At 41.7% G+C, this 17,369-nt stretch overlaps 1 protein-coding gene across 2 annotated transcripts in view; it reads left to right on the forward strand.

The window, feature by feature from the left end:
• The window catches only part of klhl4 (kelch-like family member 4), a 33,440-nt gene that overhangs the window by 666 nt on the left and 15,405 nt on the right, over positions 1-17,369 (forward strand). The window contains exons 2-4 of one of the 2 annotated variants that reach the window (XM_073487693.1): positions 5,956-6,422; positions 15,825-15,992; positions 17,176-17,312. In XM_073487693.1, the coding sequence (XP_073343794.1) occupies positions 5,962-6,422; positions 15,825-15,992; positions 17,176-17,312 (766 nt within the window). In that variant the 5' untranslated portion in view covers positions 5,956-5,961. The remainder of the gene's footprint in view (positions 1-5,955; positions 6,423-15,824; positions 15,993-17,175; positions 17,313-17,369) is intronic. The other variant, XM_073487695.1, reaches the window with a different exon arrangement.

Raw genomic sequence — 17,369 nt, forward strand, 5'->3', positions numbered from 1 at the left:
TAGTGTGTGTGGTTGTGTTTGTCATTGCATTTTATATGCTGAGCTGTATCCTCTTGTCCATCTCATGAATATGGACAGTGGTCAATAATGTTTGAAAGATCACCGCTCAACGCGGCATAAAATTTAACATGCAAGGCCGTTCCATCATCTATCCTTGGAGCATTTAGTTGATATTTGCGAGGATCTCACAGTTGTAGCTCGGGGTGGGGGTGGGTTCCCATTTATCTGAGTATCCCGTATTTTTCCTGGATACTCCATAGTATAACCCTGTGAATAAAATGTAAAATATACACATATATTTCATGCTTCTAGACAGTTAGCGAGGCCTGAATGTAGTGAATGCACCTCAGTTTGCTTTTCATTGATTTACATTCCATAATATATAACAGTCCCCTTCTCATAATCCGTACCATTTACAGGTTGACAACAGACACTTGAGGTATTTAGCTGACAGCTCGATAGCAAGTGCAAACGGAGAAAATCTTCCCATCTTCCACACTGAAAGAATAGCCGCCTAGGCACGTAGGTATGTTCACTGGGGAGGCAGATGTTGGATGATAATGTGGTTTACCACACCAGTCTGACATCTGACATCTCATGTGTCATGCGGAGTGCAGCCAGATGGTGTCCTTGACTCCTGCAAGAATAAAAGAGGTTGCCTAGTGTGATGGCTTGTTACTATACATTAGATCGTATCTCACTCTAATGGGCCTGAATTATTATGATACACCTAGACTTTGGAGATAGTGGCCTCAAAATACCCCATTCATTCTATGTAATAATTCATTCATTGAGAATCCATTATCATGTAATGGTAGATAATGCATTGAAGCTAAAAAGGAAAAAACTGTAGTCAGTATGTGCATGTTTTCACTGATAAGATGAATTTGAGGGAAATTACATTCTTTGCTCCCTTTTATTTTTCACACAAGTGTTTTGGCTGCAATGCAGCACATATAGAGCTTTATTTGAAGAGCATATTGTGAAAAGCGGCTTTCATATCGTGTTGGATTTAAAAAGACGTCAAGTGCAAAGAAGTACTGAGCGCCTCCTGGACTGAAATAAATGCATGTGGAGAATTTTGTGCAATAACAAACAGGGAGGGGATATTACAGTCTCGTTGAGTGCTGTTGTCATCAGATTACGCATGCAGCTATTGACATTTAGTTATTGATGATTGTGCCAAAATAGAACCTACACAATTAGATTGTTTAATCATAAAAGGTCAGTCATATGGGCGATAACATTCCTTATCAACCCTTTGTTCAGCTCAGTGAAATTATTATTTACATTTTTATGACTGTAGTAAAGAGTTGAGGTTAGTAACACCACAAATTTATGTACAATGTAAACGTAATGTATTGCATGTTATTACGGCACTAAATTAGACCGGTTACAGCATCACTTAATAAACCGCCATAAAAAATGTGTGGAACATACTCACACTTATGATCAATAAATGCAGCGCATGAAGGTCTTGCTGCTTTTAATGAATGAAAATCATTCATGTAGTTAAATGTCAAAAGGTGAAGGTCTAAGGTACAGCAAACCAAGATGGCTTCCTTTTCAGAACAACTGAACCTGTGCTGCACACAAACTCAAAGCATGTGTATAAACCCTTTCATTTACAATTTTATTTGTAATGTAAATTTTTTATTACACTACGTTGGCTGTTTTGGGCTCCAAAATAACATTAAACAATGTAAAAATATTTTTATACATGGATAAAGCTCCCATTAATAATTCAGTGTTTTGCCTCTTCACAGTGAAAAGAATGTTTGCAGCTTATCCATTCTTATTGTATCATTAGCATAAACACTTGGATATAAACAAAGGATGATCCACACACTTCATGCAGTCTTTCAGCCTCCTGCAGTTTGTACCATACAGTTGGTTTTGAATAATGCATTTCACAACACGTATTTCTTGATCTTACAGTAGTTGTGGGAAAATCCTTGTCTCCCGAGTCATCATAATCTCTGTCTCTTCTGTGTTGGTGTTTGGCATGTGTGAAGAACAAGAAGACTTAATGTAAAAGCGATATTCTCATCTAATTTTAGTAAGTGGGATTTAGCTGTAACTCACTCACAAATGGTTCTGTCAATGAGGCACGAGCATTTGTGACAGAAAGCGTCATCCTCGGCTTTATTTATAATCAGAGAATAGAGGCGATGTGCAGTCTGAGTGGAAGATATTTCGACGTCTTTCATAGGTCAGATCAATGCCTGTCCCCGTTAAATAACACCGACAGTTATGGTTAATGTAGATACTTGTGGACACAATAGCTGGTCGCCTCCACTCCTCCAAACCTGCAGTGGGAGGTGGTGGAGGCGGATGAGAGATTGTACAATACTGAATTCCAGCAGTTTGAGTGCAGGTTTCTCCTCTCAGCCTTTTTTTCATGGAAGTGGAAAGGAGGAACGAGCAGCGTTCATCTATTTCACAAGTATAAAATGTCATGATGTCAGTGTGTGAGCTTGTAATGATAAAAACCACGAAACCACAGTGTTAACAGGGCGCTCCGGTGCAGAACATTAACATTGATCGATTCATTCCGATGTCAAAATCCGTAAATCCTGACCAGATGCTACGCAGTATCAAACAGGTACGATAAGGCTTGTTGTGTTACGCAATCTTTCATGGTTCACAATCCATTTCTAAATCTAATTACCTCCTGCCACATGGGAGTATACAGTTTCCTTCCACAAGTGGATGATAATAAAGTATCTAAAACACCCAGATCTAGGATGCATTTGATTTATGCTGATATTTTCCAACTTATTTTGGCTGCTTGCCAATGCTGATTGCTATATATACACATATTCTTTACCTCCGAATTGCAGAGAACATCAGGTCAAAGGCCTTATTGACTAGGCCCTTATCTAAGGGATTAGGGATGGAGTCATAACTGCATTTTCTGTGGTAACCAGGACATAAACACTGCATGTATAGAATCAGTGGTCAAATCTAATAAAAATAAAATAAAAAGGAAGTTAGATGACTTTACCTCAAAATAAGGTTTTAAATGCGTTCATTCCACAGGCTATACTTCCACTACACATGCACAAGGTTGTGTAGTGACATCAAGGTTGTGATGTCCTTTTTTCTTTTTTCAAAAGTCCTTTTCATTATCGCAATATCCTCCTCTTCCATGCTTATTTGAAGCCGCTCTGCACCCACTTCTTCTTGCCACCAAATCGGTTGAAAATGTTGTGACTCTCAACTGTGTCAGTGCAACAACACAATTGGCTCGATATGTTTCCAGGCTTGGCTGTTATAATGCAGACAATTGGCTTTTGGGGGAAGGGGATGGGATATGTGTCAAATAACCGCCATCTTGGCGTTACAGGCTTTTCTATGCAAAATGCTTTAGGTGGTTTCTCTGTTCTCTTGTGACGTCTCTGATCAGACATGTAATACAATGCTTTTCTGTAAAACACGTTAACTTGGCAAAATAACAAAACTATGGTACTTGGTCAGTGGTTCTCGTCATGTGTTCACGATGAAAGCATAATTTTACTGATCTCTGCAGAAATTTAAATTTTGGGCTGATGTCAGTACTTCACTTTAAAGTCTATTGTCCAAAACTGGTGGCGTGCTAATATCATTGTGCATCCCTACCCATCCAGTAGTGTTGACAGAGCAACCCACAGCAGGGAGTCTTTGCTGGCAAAGACCAGTCTTTTGTGGGTTCCTTGTCATTCAAAAATCCAGAATCTATGAATATAAAGATGTGCTGGACATAAAAAACACTCACGATAAGTTAATAGTGATGAAATCCATTATCGTAATAATCATGAATAAGGATAATCGTGAATATCCTCACATGATTGATTTAAAAAGGCTGTCTGGCTTGCTAACATACAGTCTTATATAGATTCCCAGTTTATTTTTAATCGCCACAAGGGTGGAGCCCTCGTCTTTCCATTCTATCCAATAACCTTAGCCTGTCAACACAGCTGACTGCACGGCTTGCTCATGGTATCCTCCACAAAAAAAAGCTACATTGGATGTGTGGAAATGTGTTCAACACCTCCAGTTTGCGCTCCCATCTCTGTAAGAACAATATTCTTTCAAAGCAAAATGTAAGGTCAAGTGATTCAAAGCTGCTGGAAGTGATATTTTTTATTCGAATAAGTGTTAGTTAGCTCTACATTCCAACAGTAATCACTGTTTTAGAGTGTTTGGTCAGTAGCCCATGTCTCTCTCCCCCTGTCATGCAGTAAAAGAGAAAATACATTTTCTTGTATCCCTGCCCACTTTATCCAATCAGGAGAGAGATGTCCATAAAGAGGCGTGAACGTAAACGTGTAGAGAGCAGACGCCTCCATTCTGCTGCCACGTCTAGTGATTACCGCTGCGTGTTCATGTGATGACGTAGAGAGTTAGCTAAAACATCAACAGCGCTAACAGCAGCTTTAACTTAGTATGTTTTAGTGCCATTTCAAGAGTTGTAAGCATATTTTGATGATAATCGGGATAATGTTGCGAATTGCAAATATTTTTTGCCAGGATAACTGTTACCTGAAATGTTCAATTTGTCCGATGCCTACCTCAAATTTCCACTTCGCACTTGTCTGAATTGCAGAGATTTAAGTTTTTGTTTCAAGATTTAAGAGCAGATGAAGGTGAAAACAAACTGTGCACACCATTCTGCAAACTGAATGAGGGATGATCAGTGCTCCACAGTGTACCACCACCGCACGACTCGTTTCCTATGCTGGTGATGCTGTCAGCATTGATCAAAATGTCCCCAAATTACCTTGTGCGATGTTCCACTGTCCCCTTGCCTTTGAAGTGTGAGTTGTGGTAGCTCAATTACCTGCGACGGTGCAGCACTAAGCTTATGCAGAAGCAGGATCTATTTTTTGAAATGTAAAAGAGTGTATTCCTGAAGCTCGGACTGGGGAAGAGGCGGCTCACTGACCTTGAAGGTTCATCAGTATGTAGTTTTCCACCTATAATCACAGGGGGGTTTCAAGACAGTGACTGAAGGGGAATATTTTTTCCGCATGGCTACGTATGTTGAGCCTTTCCCCCGTGGGATTCTGCTTGATGTGAGAATAGCAGATGTGTGTATTAGCTTGAGATAAATTTCACTTGCCTTTAAGAGTGATGCATGTTGGTTATTTATGAGCGTTATTAACGTCTCCCTGCTTTTCTGCTTATGGATTAGCATGCATGTGCATCCACATACGTTATAATGTATTACACACTCCTGCTAATAATCCCGATAGTACACTGTAGTTAGTAGTCTTCCTCGCTCCCTCCTTGAGCAAGCAGTGATTTACTTTGTGAAGGTGTGACCTCATCATCCTGCCTCCATGATACCCCACCTCCCCCTCACAGCAAGAGCAGGCAGCCCTGTTATCACACACACACACACACACAAACATACAGATGCTCACACAGGGACACACAGAACAGCAGCAGAGGGGACTGGGCAGGGCTTGGGAGATTTTCTCATTTTATTTCCAGAGTATACATGTCTATCTCCCAGAGTGTGTGTGTGTGTGTGTGCAGAGAGGGAGAGAGAGAGAAAGCGAAACAGGGGAGGCGAAGGGGAGGGAGTGTGGATCATGCATGTGCATTAACTCAGCTCCAGTGGCACAGCAGCAGCAGCAGCAGCAGCAGCAGCAGCAGCAGCAGCAGCAAACAGAAACAGCAGCAGCACAGGAGGGAAAGAGAGAGAGAAAGACAGAGAGGGAGAGTTGGAGGGAGGGTAGTAGTCTCAGGCACAGGAACAAAAGCTGCAGAGAACTGCTTTCCATCTCCACCAAAAGAACAACGGAGGAGTAATAGAAGGAGGAGGGGGTGGTCATGATAGTAGTGAGACAATAACGGAAGAGAAGAGGCACATTGTAGTCAGTGAGGACTGAAACCAAGGCTCTTCTCTCCTCTGCTCTCCATGTTTTTGGGGACTCCACGTACCATTGCCTTCGTCTCCAAACCCAGAGGAGGATGTCTGTGTCGGGGAAGAAGGAATTTGACGTGAAGCAGATCCTCAGGCTCCGCTGGCGCTGGTTCAGCCATTCATCCCAAGGTTCGGCTGGCAGTGGAGGTGGCGGCGTCGGAGGGGTGGGAGGCTACATCCAACAGGATGGCCTGGACCACAGAGTGACGCCAGTCCAGGGCCGGCTGAAGAGTCACTCACGGGAAAGAGGTGTCGGAGGACTCCGGAAGACAAACAGCCCAGTCCACAGCATCTTGGCACCAACGCCAGGGCCCACACCTGTCTATGTCAGAGCAGGTCATCAATCATGGAACCATCAGCAGAACACCATCCAGGGTCTCCAGGTCAGCGAGGAATCTTCAAAGAGCCGCTCGTCGCCCAGCACCACGAGGAAAGAGGATGCCAACACCGGCCAGGAAGACGTGAAAAGCAGCACAGAGGAACCTGCAGAGGTGGAGGCCAGAGAGAGGTATGACTGTTATGAGGTGTTAGACACTTAGGAGACACAGATTTATTATGTGGCGCCACATCAGTCACTTTGCATATCATACACTCACTCAGCGGGAGCCAGATTATGGGATGCTATTTTGGGAACGCTCGCTTCCCTGACGTTTCATGGTGAAAGTATAGCTGCTAAATGAAATCTGCATCTAATTGAGGAAGTCTGACGCCTTAGGCAGCACCACAGGATTAAAAAGTAAGCATGGTTGTGATCTGGAAAGATGAGCACAACCCCAGTGTTTCTTACTTAGCACAGAACATTCATGCTTGAAATCTGTTTCCAGCATTTCTAAGACTAGATACACGTTGCATATCTGCAGCGTTTTAACTTGGTTTAAATATTTGCACTGCCATCCAGCATCTAGATCCTTTAATTAAGGTTGGATTAAATTATCTGCCCAGCTATCATTTTCCAATTTACACAAGCTCTGCAGCTGCCACTGTGGCTCACCTGGGGGACAGCTCACTCTCATTGTCCACAGCATGTTAGGCAGGATAAACCAATAAAGCATCCTTTTAATTATTCAGTGGGCCGAAAGCCGGGGCTTTTTCTGCTCCCTCGCCTGTGTTGTGGTCCAGGTGACATGCACTGTATGACTTTGGCTGATTCCTCAGAGTATTCAGTTTTTTACACATCGCGCTAATACGTTTTTCCAGAGTTAAAAGTGGATAGCGGGAAGGAGCCATTACATCACATAACACGTACTGGACCTATAAAAAGAGGAAGCGGTGCAATCACATGAATTATCTAGACTGCCACTACAACCACTTTATAAGCCAAAAGCTATTATAGCTAGTGGCTGGCGCAGGTTATTTAATTTATGTTCCACCAAAATCTGTTTACATACCCTGATGCCAAACTCTCAACGTCATAGATGGTTTTTTTTCCAGCTATAAATCCCTCCCCCTGCATTTCCAGCTTGTGTTTTTCCCTCCTCTGTCTTCCGTGTGATCCTACATCTTCTTTCAGGAAGTAAACAGGTTAGAGGTGTGTGGGTGTGTGTGTGTGTGTGCTGTCTGGCAGAACACTAAAAGCACCTGACATCAAGGATGAAAAGACCAACTCTCCTTTTATCTTGTCTGTGACATTCTAAGGTGATTGGTCCTTAAGCTTAGCTGATTCCTGCCTCGCTTTTGTTCCGTGCACCTGGTGATGAAATGAACAATGAAAGTGAACCCGTCCCTTTGTTTTCTGAAAAGCTCACCGCAATTGAGCAGATCATCCTCAATACATACTCTCAATCTGCAGCCCAAAAATTGTGCTGTTATGGATTAAATGAACGGCACGAGCTGTGGACGCTCGAGTACCCCGAAGTGAGCATGAATTATTCTGAGTTAAGATACAGTTTGGACGATCGGCTCTTCGTGTTGGCATAATTGGCAGATGTTCGTGTTTTGGGGCCCCTGTGTGTAAAAAGTGCATGCATAAAAGATGTGCCTCACAGTGAAAATGTGTAACTCTCCGGCTCTCAGGAGGACCTTGAGTTCACGCTGGCCATGTAAAATATAGCAGAGCCGTCATATTTTGACAATGATACTGAAATATTCAAATGGTTCGCGCTCTTGGACCATAAAATATATCCTTGGCTCAGCTGTGCTTGATTGCAGTGATATCCATTCATGAATTTAATAATCAGCGATGGAATCTTGACTTTAAAAGTCTTTTTTATGAGTTTTATGAATTTTTCCAGCCAGAATTACACAGAAAATGAGTCAGAAAATGAGACAGCAAAAATATGCCTGACACGAGTAGTTAATAGGAAAATACATGATGACACTTTTCAATCAAGGTTCAATCAAAGGTTGTGTTTAATGGAACCGCACTCACTCGGAAACTGTAGGGACTATATTCTGTAAATAATGTTTGGGCAAGCAGTGCATCGGTAGATGGATGTTCAGTGAATTAGGCCAGTGACTGTGCGACACACCGCGGCTTGCATGTTCATCGGCGGCTAAGCAGATGTGGATGTGGATGTCACTGAGATATGCACATTCATTTACTCCACCAGCTGGGTGGCCCTATTACGTCTCACATCATAAATCCTTGACACATAATTTGTCACAATCCCTCAGGCTGAATGTAGAAATGAGATCCACCGGCTGTGAAAAATACAAAAGTTTTAGCCGTTCCTCTGTAGTTGGAAAATATGTGTCAGTCATTTTGCAGAACATGCCCCTCGGTGATTAGTTTCATTCACACAATGTCTTCAAGGAAAACATGCCTTCAGTTTCTGCCATTCTCTCATTGATTTGGTTTCTCACTTTTGGTATTAATATTTAAGATTGTTTTCGAACTGAACTAACTGACAAAATCAATAAAAACAGCTCTTCCTAACTCAGGGCTGTACCCTTTTGAAATAAACATCGTGGTAAAAGCAGACTTATACTTTTGGCTCGACTTGATGTGTTGATGTTAGATATTAATATTGTTAAAGGGGCTCTGTGAAGTTTCTGTGTTGTGCTAGAAGCCGGTCGTTTGTTCGTGTTAGTGTTGGCAGAGAGTTGGCCGTCGAGAACTTGCATAAAGTCACATCCATCGGACTGTCCAACCCGAGTCTTCCCCAAAGAAATCCAAAGTCCAGCAGCATTAAACAAATCGTGCACATGCTTGTATAGGCAACCGACAGAGACAGAGAAGGTCTAATTTTTCTTCGTCACATTACATCCCGCTCATATATGGACAATAAAAAAGTGATTAATACATCTCCATTTCGACCTCTCTCATCCGACTGACTGACATGTAGCTGCAGAGTTGTTAAATCAAATGTAGTTGAATGAGTGGGACATGATGCCTTGTTGTTTCCCACCCTTGCTCCTAACCCCTCTACATATCTATATACTGTATATTTGTTCTATCCTCATGACTCTCATCGAAATAACTGCTCCGCACCTTTGGCAGAGAATATACGACAGAAGTTAACCTGAATGGAATGGAAACCCTGACCTCTCCCACATAAACACTAACAGAGGCTCCAGTCAGCAGGCTTTTAGTTTGAATGATATCTCAATTCCCTCTCCACCGCCTTGGAAAAAGAAATACCACCTCCTCTCCCGCTGTCAACAGCAGTAATTCAGATATTTGTTGGATGCCTCATAACACCACAAGGCTTATAGGGTCTCGATCTGTGTGTGACACATCCAGCGGAGGCGTCCTCAGGATGCCGTAAATTGCAAAATACAGTATATCTGTTTTAATCTCCGAGCGACATCCTCAGGGGTTGGGAGATTTTGTGATCGCACATAATTGATTCTGAATGTTCTTTAACTTCGCCAAATCAGCATTCTGTTCGCAGCAAGGCCATCTCAGATGGAAGCTAAAGATCAAGCCAGAGTTTTCAGTATTACCTCTTTTAGCTTTTGCAGAAAGCTTTGAACAGTTGTGAGAAGCGATACAGCAGCATTATACTGCATGCTGGACACATTCCCTCATTTCTGTTCAAGTGCGGATCAGTCATTTTCTCCTCCAAATGGAACTAATTCAAAGAAAATAACCCCTGACACAGCTTTCTATGAATTTTACATGGGCACTATTAGTCAGGGCCATGACTGAGTTCAACAGCATCCTGAGGCACTCTCATCTGGTAATTTGCATTGAAAAAGAATCCTAGAGGCATGGACAACTGTGATCAAGCTGAAAATGTGATAGTATAGACATTGTCATATATTCAGCTGCAGAGAGGTGTTATATCCATACAATTTTAAAAAAAGATCTGTGGAAGGATTTTGTAAAAATGCTTGTTTGTTTAGTTTGTTTCCCCTTTCTCTTCTGATAAAAAATTTCTTCCCCAAAACGACATACTGCACCTTTAAGATTTTTAAGTCTCAAGAAGTCTACCGAGCTAGATCGGTTGCAAATGCAAAGAGATCTACCTATATCTAAATATCCAATATATACAGTAGACCACATGTGATGCAGGACCCACCTCTTAAATAATGTGGATTCACTATCATCAGATGTAAATAAATTATCATGATGACAGTTTCATACACTATGCGAGTTAGAGTCACAGAGGCATAGACAACTGTGATCAAGCTGAAATGATAATATAGACACACTCGTATATTCAGCTATGGAAAGGTGTTTTTGAATATATCCTTAGATTTAAAAAAAAGAAGGTCTGTGGAAGGATTATGGGAAAATGCAAAATTATTGAATTACTGGTGAAATAACTCACTAGTTGTAGTGTTCTCCAAATAAACATTAACATATCAAGACAAGCTTTAAAGCCCACAAAGCCAGATTGGTTACAAGTGCATATAGGATCTAGATCTACCTAGATCTGTAAATATCGCCTACAGTAGACCACATGCGACCCATCGCTTTAATAATGTGGATTAATTTGTTTACCCACCACCATCGGATGTAAGTAGATTATAGTCAGTCCAACAATGATGACAGTCTTCTACACTATGTGAGTTAACCTGCCATCAGCAAAGCAGTGAGGAGCTTTTCTGCTAAGATCTGCACAATTTTCACTTACACGACGCCCCCAACCCCTAACAGACACACACGCACACACACACAATTTTACAATTTGCAACAAATTCCTCTGCATTAGAACGCAGAGCTCAGCATTGTGATCACAGGTAATCTACCGCCTGCACCTTCTCAAGGTAGTTCCGGTATTAATATGCTGCGCTTAACAACATAAAAAATTGAACTTTAATCATGAAATATATTCATCCCATGACATATTATTCCTCAGTGGCTTCAAACAGATATCCAATTTATGTGTGCAGAATTTCATCATTAAACTAACAGATACTTTGACTGATGATATATCATTTCCTCTGAGATTAATCTCCTCCTGACGTAGTTCCTTAATATTCAAAACAGGAATCGGTATCCCACCTGAGATGTTAATTATGTGATCACAGACATTGTGCTGACATGACTTCTCCGCCACACTTTCTTTTTTTTTTTTACAGCATATGCCATTTTGGTTGACGCTAAGGGGAAAAGCTATAATAAGGCAGTATTTTATTTCTGTTAACGGCTGTGGCAATTTCCCTCTGCACTCTGTAACATAAAGGGCCCGCTGGCCACATTCGGAGCAGATTTCAAAAGAACATTCTTTCTGTCTGCGGCTACATTTCCTCCATCATTATCAATATTAAGCAGGTATGTCCGGTGTAACAATGGTATCAGAGGAGTCTCTTGCAAGCCTCGGTAAGATAGGAAAAATGCAGGGAGAAAAAAATCTATTTCTGCACAGTTATCGTCTCAGCCTCAGTGCCGGGATCAAGCGATTACAGTCAGTGTATATATTTTTCCCTACACAAAGCCGAATGGCAGTACACCGACTGTCGAAGTACAGAGGCATAAAGATCTCATGGAATATATAGACTTGGCACATGCTGCACAAGGCTTTGTTAGATTCTCAACCCAGCTACCCAAGCTACTCAGCAGCCTTCAGGGGCAAATGGCTGTTCTAATCCATTTTGAAAGAGACATTTTCCCACTTGGCCCAGGCAGGCACGACTTTCCCTCTTGTAGAGGGATGGAGTTGACACTAGTTGGAATAAGACTGAGAATCTCAGCAACATGTCTGACTCACAACCTTTACAGCTAGGGGCTGACGAAAGCACATCTTGAATCGTCTGACGATTCATCTAGGAGGGCAGTTTGAGTGCAGAGAGGAGCCAGACGGAAGACAGGAAGAAGGGAAATTAAACATGATATTTTAATAACTCCACCGTGCTATTATTACTGCAACTCTTTGTGTTTTTCTTGATAAATTGTTTCCATTGTACAGCCTTTAAATAGGCAACACAAGTAAGATCCACATGACCTCTGCCTCACCTCTGTAGCAGAGATTTTTGAATTTGTAATGCTTTTTTTTGTAGATCCAATTATCCACATTTTTGGTGTGATATCTTTGGGAAGGTGTGAGGAGCAAATGACAAGACTTCAGCTGATGCGTGCTCACTGAAGATAATGCCATGTGTATACTGTAGGGTAAGGTGCGATGAGAAATAAAAGCTTGCCATTCTGTTCTGTTCTTTTAATACAGCCTGATTTACTTTCTCATTATTCCAGGAATGCAAGTTGGCACATTAAAGTAGTTTGTAGAGCACAAAATAAATCTATAGGCTCTGTTCTCCTCAAAATGCTTAGTAATATGCAATATACAGCAATGTCCCTACAGCAGTTTCTCGGGAGTAAGGTGTTCTGGGGCTTTAGTGCCCCAATAAAATTGGGCTACACCTCTGATGCTCCAACCCTCTACTGAAAGCGAAATATACACCTCAGAGAAATTTACTGCTCCCTAGAACGTGATACCAAAGCAATTAGTGTCGGAGAGATTGGTAGGCATGAAAAATCCTTATAGCATGCCTTGGAGCCAATACAAAGGCAATGCATCTCAGTTTTACGGCCCCATTGCTTATTCAGTCTTGTTTGGTGTTCCTCTCCAGGACTCCAGGAGTCAGTGGGGAATTATCGTGACAGGGCAATAAATTACGGTTGCATTTAGTAGAAAGTCTCCCAATAAAGATTAGACTATAGGATAGTGCAGCGACCGGAGGGCAATATAAACAATTCCCTGAGGGGAAAATGTTGTTGCTTTTGGTAATCAAAGAGGAGAAAGTCACACACTCGGCTAAAAACTTTGTAATAGTGTGTTAATCAGGACATCAATAACAGCCACAACCCCCTCCATCCTTCCTGAGTTATCAATCTTCATGTGTGCCAATACAGAGCGCTGCCAAGCATTACAGGGTTTTCAGTTCATTTGTATTGACAGATCGGTAATTTTACTAGTTTGTGCAGCTCTCATATCAGCGTACGAGTGGTAATGAGTGGGGACATAAAGTGTCGCTTTAAATAGCATTGACATTTTTTCTCGAGCTTAACACAGCAGAAGAACCATGAGATGACGGTAAATTCCCTCAGAGTGGCAGCTTGGGTCTGTTTATGTAGCGTAACAAACAACCCTAAATGTCAATGAGTGGACTTGCTCTGTGAAGGACACCGAGCGGCCGGGCTGCATTATTTGCCATGAGTCTGAGGGATTACTTGGATTCCTGTAAAACAGCATGTAATCTAGCAGCCTGTGGGGACATGGACTCAGCCTGGTCACAATGCTGCAAGGAACAGGCTTGCTCACTTGTTAAGTCCCTGTCTTTTTGGAAAAACACACGTGCGCACACAGATATGCAGACGCACGCAGGAACAGACACAAAGGCATGTGCGCACACAGACACAGGGAAATTCTGTCTGGGAAGCTGTTGCATAGATTGCGGTGCTTGTTCGTCCCATTGGGCTGCAGCGCTTAGTTATCCACTTATGTACGGAGTTTAGTCTGTAACAGTTTTAATTTCAGCTTGGAGCGCCAAGAAAGATGCAGATACACCGCAGGGAATGGGGGATTCAGGAGTGCCATGTGTCCAAATAAGCCCTTTGTGTCTGCAGTCATTTGTTGCTTATCTTGCTGTGTTCAGCTTTTGAATTTTAATTTTTTTTATTCCTTACTTATGATAATAAAACGAAACAGTGAGTGAAATTAATTAATGTGTTTATTAATTTGTCTCGTTAACTTGAATTGTCCTTGTTTATTTCACCTGAAGTGTTTTAAGTGTTGAGTGATTATTGTTTACTTGCTTACTATTTCTTACATGCAATATGTCTGTGTTAGCGATGCATAACAAGAAAGAATGTGAAGGAGAATTGCCTAAAAAACCCTCCAGGGGCTTGAATAGTGGCACTCTGCAGGCAGCGATTACACGAAATAGTACCAGTAATATGTATCAATTAGATTTATAGCGTAGTAAAAGATATTACTTGACAACAGTTGAGCTCATAAAACACTCGTCCATCGCACAAGTATAATGAATTAGACAAGGTCACACTCACACACATGAATTCTTTCATGGAGTATGAACAAACAGTATTGTTAACAGTCTAAGAACGCACTCTCATGTGATAGAAAAGTATAAGAGAAAAAAAACAAACAAATAATTACATAAAAAGGAAAACAAGCAATATTCATAAAGGGCCTTTAGACTTGAGGGTGAGAGAGACTGGATCCAATTTATGTTGGCAAACCATGTGGAAGGCACTGGCTCGATAGAAGAAGTGATTTTAGGGCTTTTCTGAGCCGTTAAGACAAATTTACAAAATGTGTCGGCAGAGAATTCCAAATTTTGCTCCCTTGGCAGATTATACTAAACTGGGATTCGGAAGTACGGGAAAGATTTGCTCCAAGGAGACAAGAGCTCCATGTGGATCAATACATATGCTGCAAGGGTTCAGAGAGGAGGGAAAACAGCAAATCTTATTTGAGCTATGGAATAATAAACAGTCTTTTCTCACTAGATCTCAGTCTCTCTTACCTTGAGGCTTGCATAAACTACAGGTTAGTAACTTCTCTTTAAAATGCAAAAATGTGAAATTATTGGCTGAAGAAAATACATGTTGTGTTTTCCTGGTGTTCCCCAGCTTATTTCAACACAACCTTGATTATTATTCTGGTAACTTACTGCGAAGGAAATTTTAAGTTTATTCTGCCGGCCAATTTGGATAAAAGATGACGAGAGTGAAACAAAGTAAACTTTGTTTAAGTGCTGTGCTGTATCACCAGACTACATAGCAGCCTCTTTCCACAGGCTGTGAGACCCCTAAATTCATCCTCATCACACAAAAAGAAAGGTTTCACCTCGGAATCCAACATGGTGATTAGGCATTAAAAATAACTATAATGATCATACTGAAATAGCCAATCTTCTTGGTTATGGTCTTGTTTGCTTATGTAGGTCATAAAGGGGTGTCGGGATAACATTGATACTCTTTCATATTCATTTAAAGGTGCAGCATGCAAGAATTGGCTACCTGTCAAATTTATACTCAAAACAAATAGGGGGCAGTCTATCATCAGAGTAACTGCCTACTGCTGCTAACTGTAGCTGCCCTTAGCAAGTTAGCTCAGTTAGCCGTGCAGCTAGCGGTTCTGACTGGGAGCTCGAGGACCAGGGGAGTACTGGTGTTTACACCGCTAGCACAGGAGCTTTGGAACAAAACTAGCGCAGCTAGCAGCTACCTAAACATCATTAGATATCTCTGCAGCACAACACATAGACATTATGATGTCAAAACTGCTATTTATTCTCATTTTGTTGTTCATTTTAGTTATTTTTTGAATGCTTTCAACTAAAATTCCTACATATTACACCTTTTAAAGTTCTTTGCAGTACGTTTAATTTAGAAGAGACGATGTCCCATGCTATGTTGCAATGCCCAAATGATCAGAAAAAGGAAAAGTGAAAGATGTGCAAAGATGTTATAGTACAGACAGCATTCATTGCTTTGGTCGATTACTTAGTCATGCAACACCTCTCTTCTCTTCCTCCCACCTTGCCTGTCTTCACACAGGTTGGCTTTGAGCACCTTCACCAGAATGAACACCAACTCCTCCGACGAGTACTTCCAGGCAACAAATCATGCAGAACAGACTTTCCGCAAGATGGAGACCTACCTCCAGCACAAGCAGCTGTGTGATGTCCTGTTGATAGCGGGGGATCATAAGATACCAGCGCACAGGTTGGTGTTTGTGCTGCCACTGTCTGCTTTGATTCCTTTAATTACGCCTGCATCGAAGACAGAAGCCCATGTTGATTCACTTGATTTACTTGTTGATGTGTGCGTTCAGGCTTTGTTCTGGACGTTAGTTTGCATGATGAAACATATTTTGTCAGCCTGAACCATCTGAGGAATAGTTGAACAATCTTTGAAATACAAAGGAAGATTCTTCTGACTTTTCAGGTGATGCTTGACAAGAAAGATATGCAAACTCCGCGTTCAGTGGTTTGCATCAAAACAACATACACTGCTGTGATCTAATTACACCAATGCCCTTCCTCATTTCCACATTACGTTTAAGACTTGAGGGAGCACTGTGATCCGCTACATGGAGGTGTCGATATTTGGGCATCCAGGCCTCGGTTGAGCGGCTGAGTTGAACAGATCGCATGACATCCTCTGAACACTGAGCGGCATCACATTCACTGGGTGCATATGCTTATGGCGTATTTCGTTAGTTCATCCAGACAGACTCATGAAACAGAAACCAGAATGCTCCACAGAGAGAGAGAGAAAAAAGTATCAGTGACTGACCTAGTTGGGTGAAATGATCAGCTGTCTGACTGTCTGGCTTCATATTTGCTCATAAGACACAGCCAAGTAAAGCAGGGATGGTGTACAGACATAATGAAGGACACGTAATATGGTTAATGCGTACATAAATATTAGAAACCACAGCATTATGGAAATATGGGTGTAGACTGTTGGACTGTGTCACTTGATCTCACTTCCTTGGGTTGCCATATGATCTCTGTGCTCCTTCATGAATCAAGCAGTGTGTTACAGGAGCTAGACAAATGAGTTAACATAATTAGAAGTCTGACCAGTGTAGCTATTAGCAACATGAAGTATGTGTGGTAATGTCATTTATCATATACTGACAAAGCAGAATGATGCTGAATGTGGGGGGAACAGGAAGTTATTCCATCTGTCATGGTGACCCAGCATAGCGGTATAAATCAGTACTACAGAAAATACATTGTGATACAGTATACTGCGAAGATATGCCCTTTCCTTGAGGACACGAAACCTCAGGATTGATTCACTGACCACTTAAAATAATCAGCGTACAGATCTCCCACAGACAAGTAAACTAATGTACAGTACAAGAGCACTAATTCACTGCGTTTTATCTTTATGGCAGACTGGTCCTGAGCGCCGTGTCGGACTACTTTGCTGCTATGTTCACCAGCGATGTGAGAGAGGCGAAGCAGGAGGAGATCAAGATGGAGGGAGTGGATCCCGAAGCCCTCAGATCCCTGGTTAATTTTGCCTACACGGGTGAGTGCTCGTAAAGACCTTCACTAGCTCTTGTAAGTAGTTATTATGAGACTTCTG

This window comes from Pagrus major, chromosome 18, assembly GCF_040436345.1.
Source record: "Pagrus major chromosome 18, Pma_NU_1.0".
Classification (NCBI taxonomy): domain Eukaryota; kingdom Metazoa; phylum Chordata; class Actinopteri; order Spariformes; family Sparidae; genus Pagrus; species Pagrus major.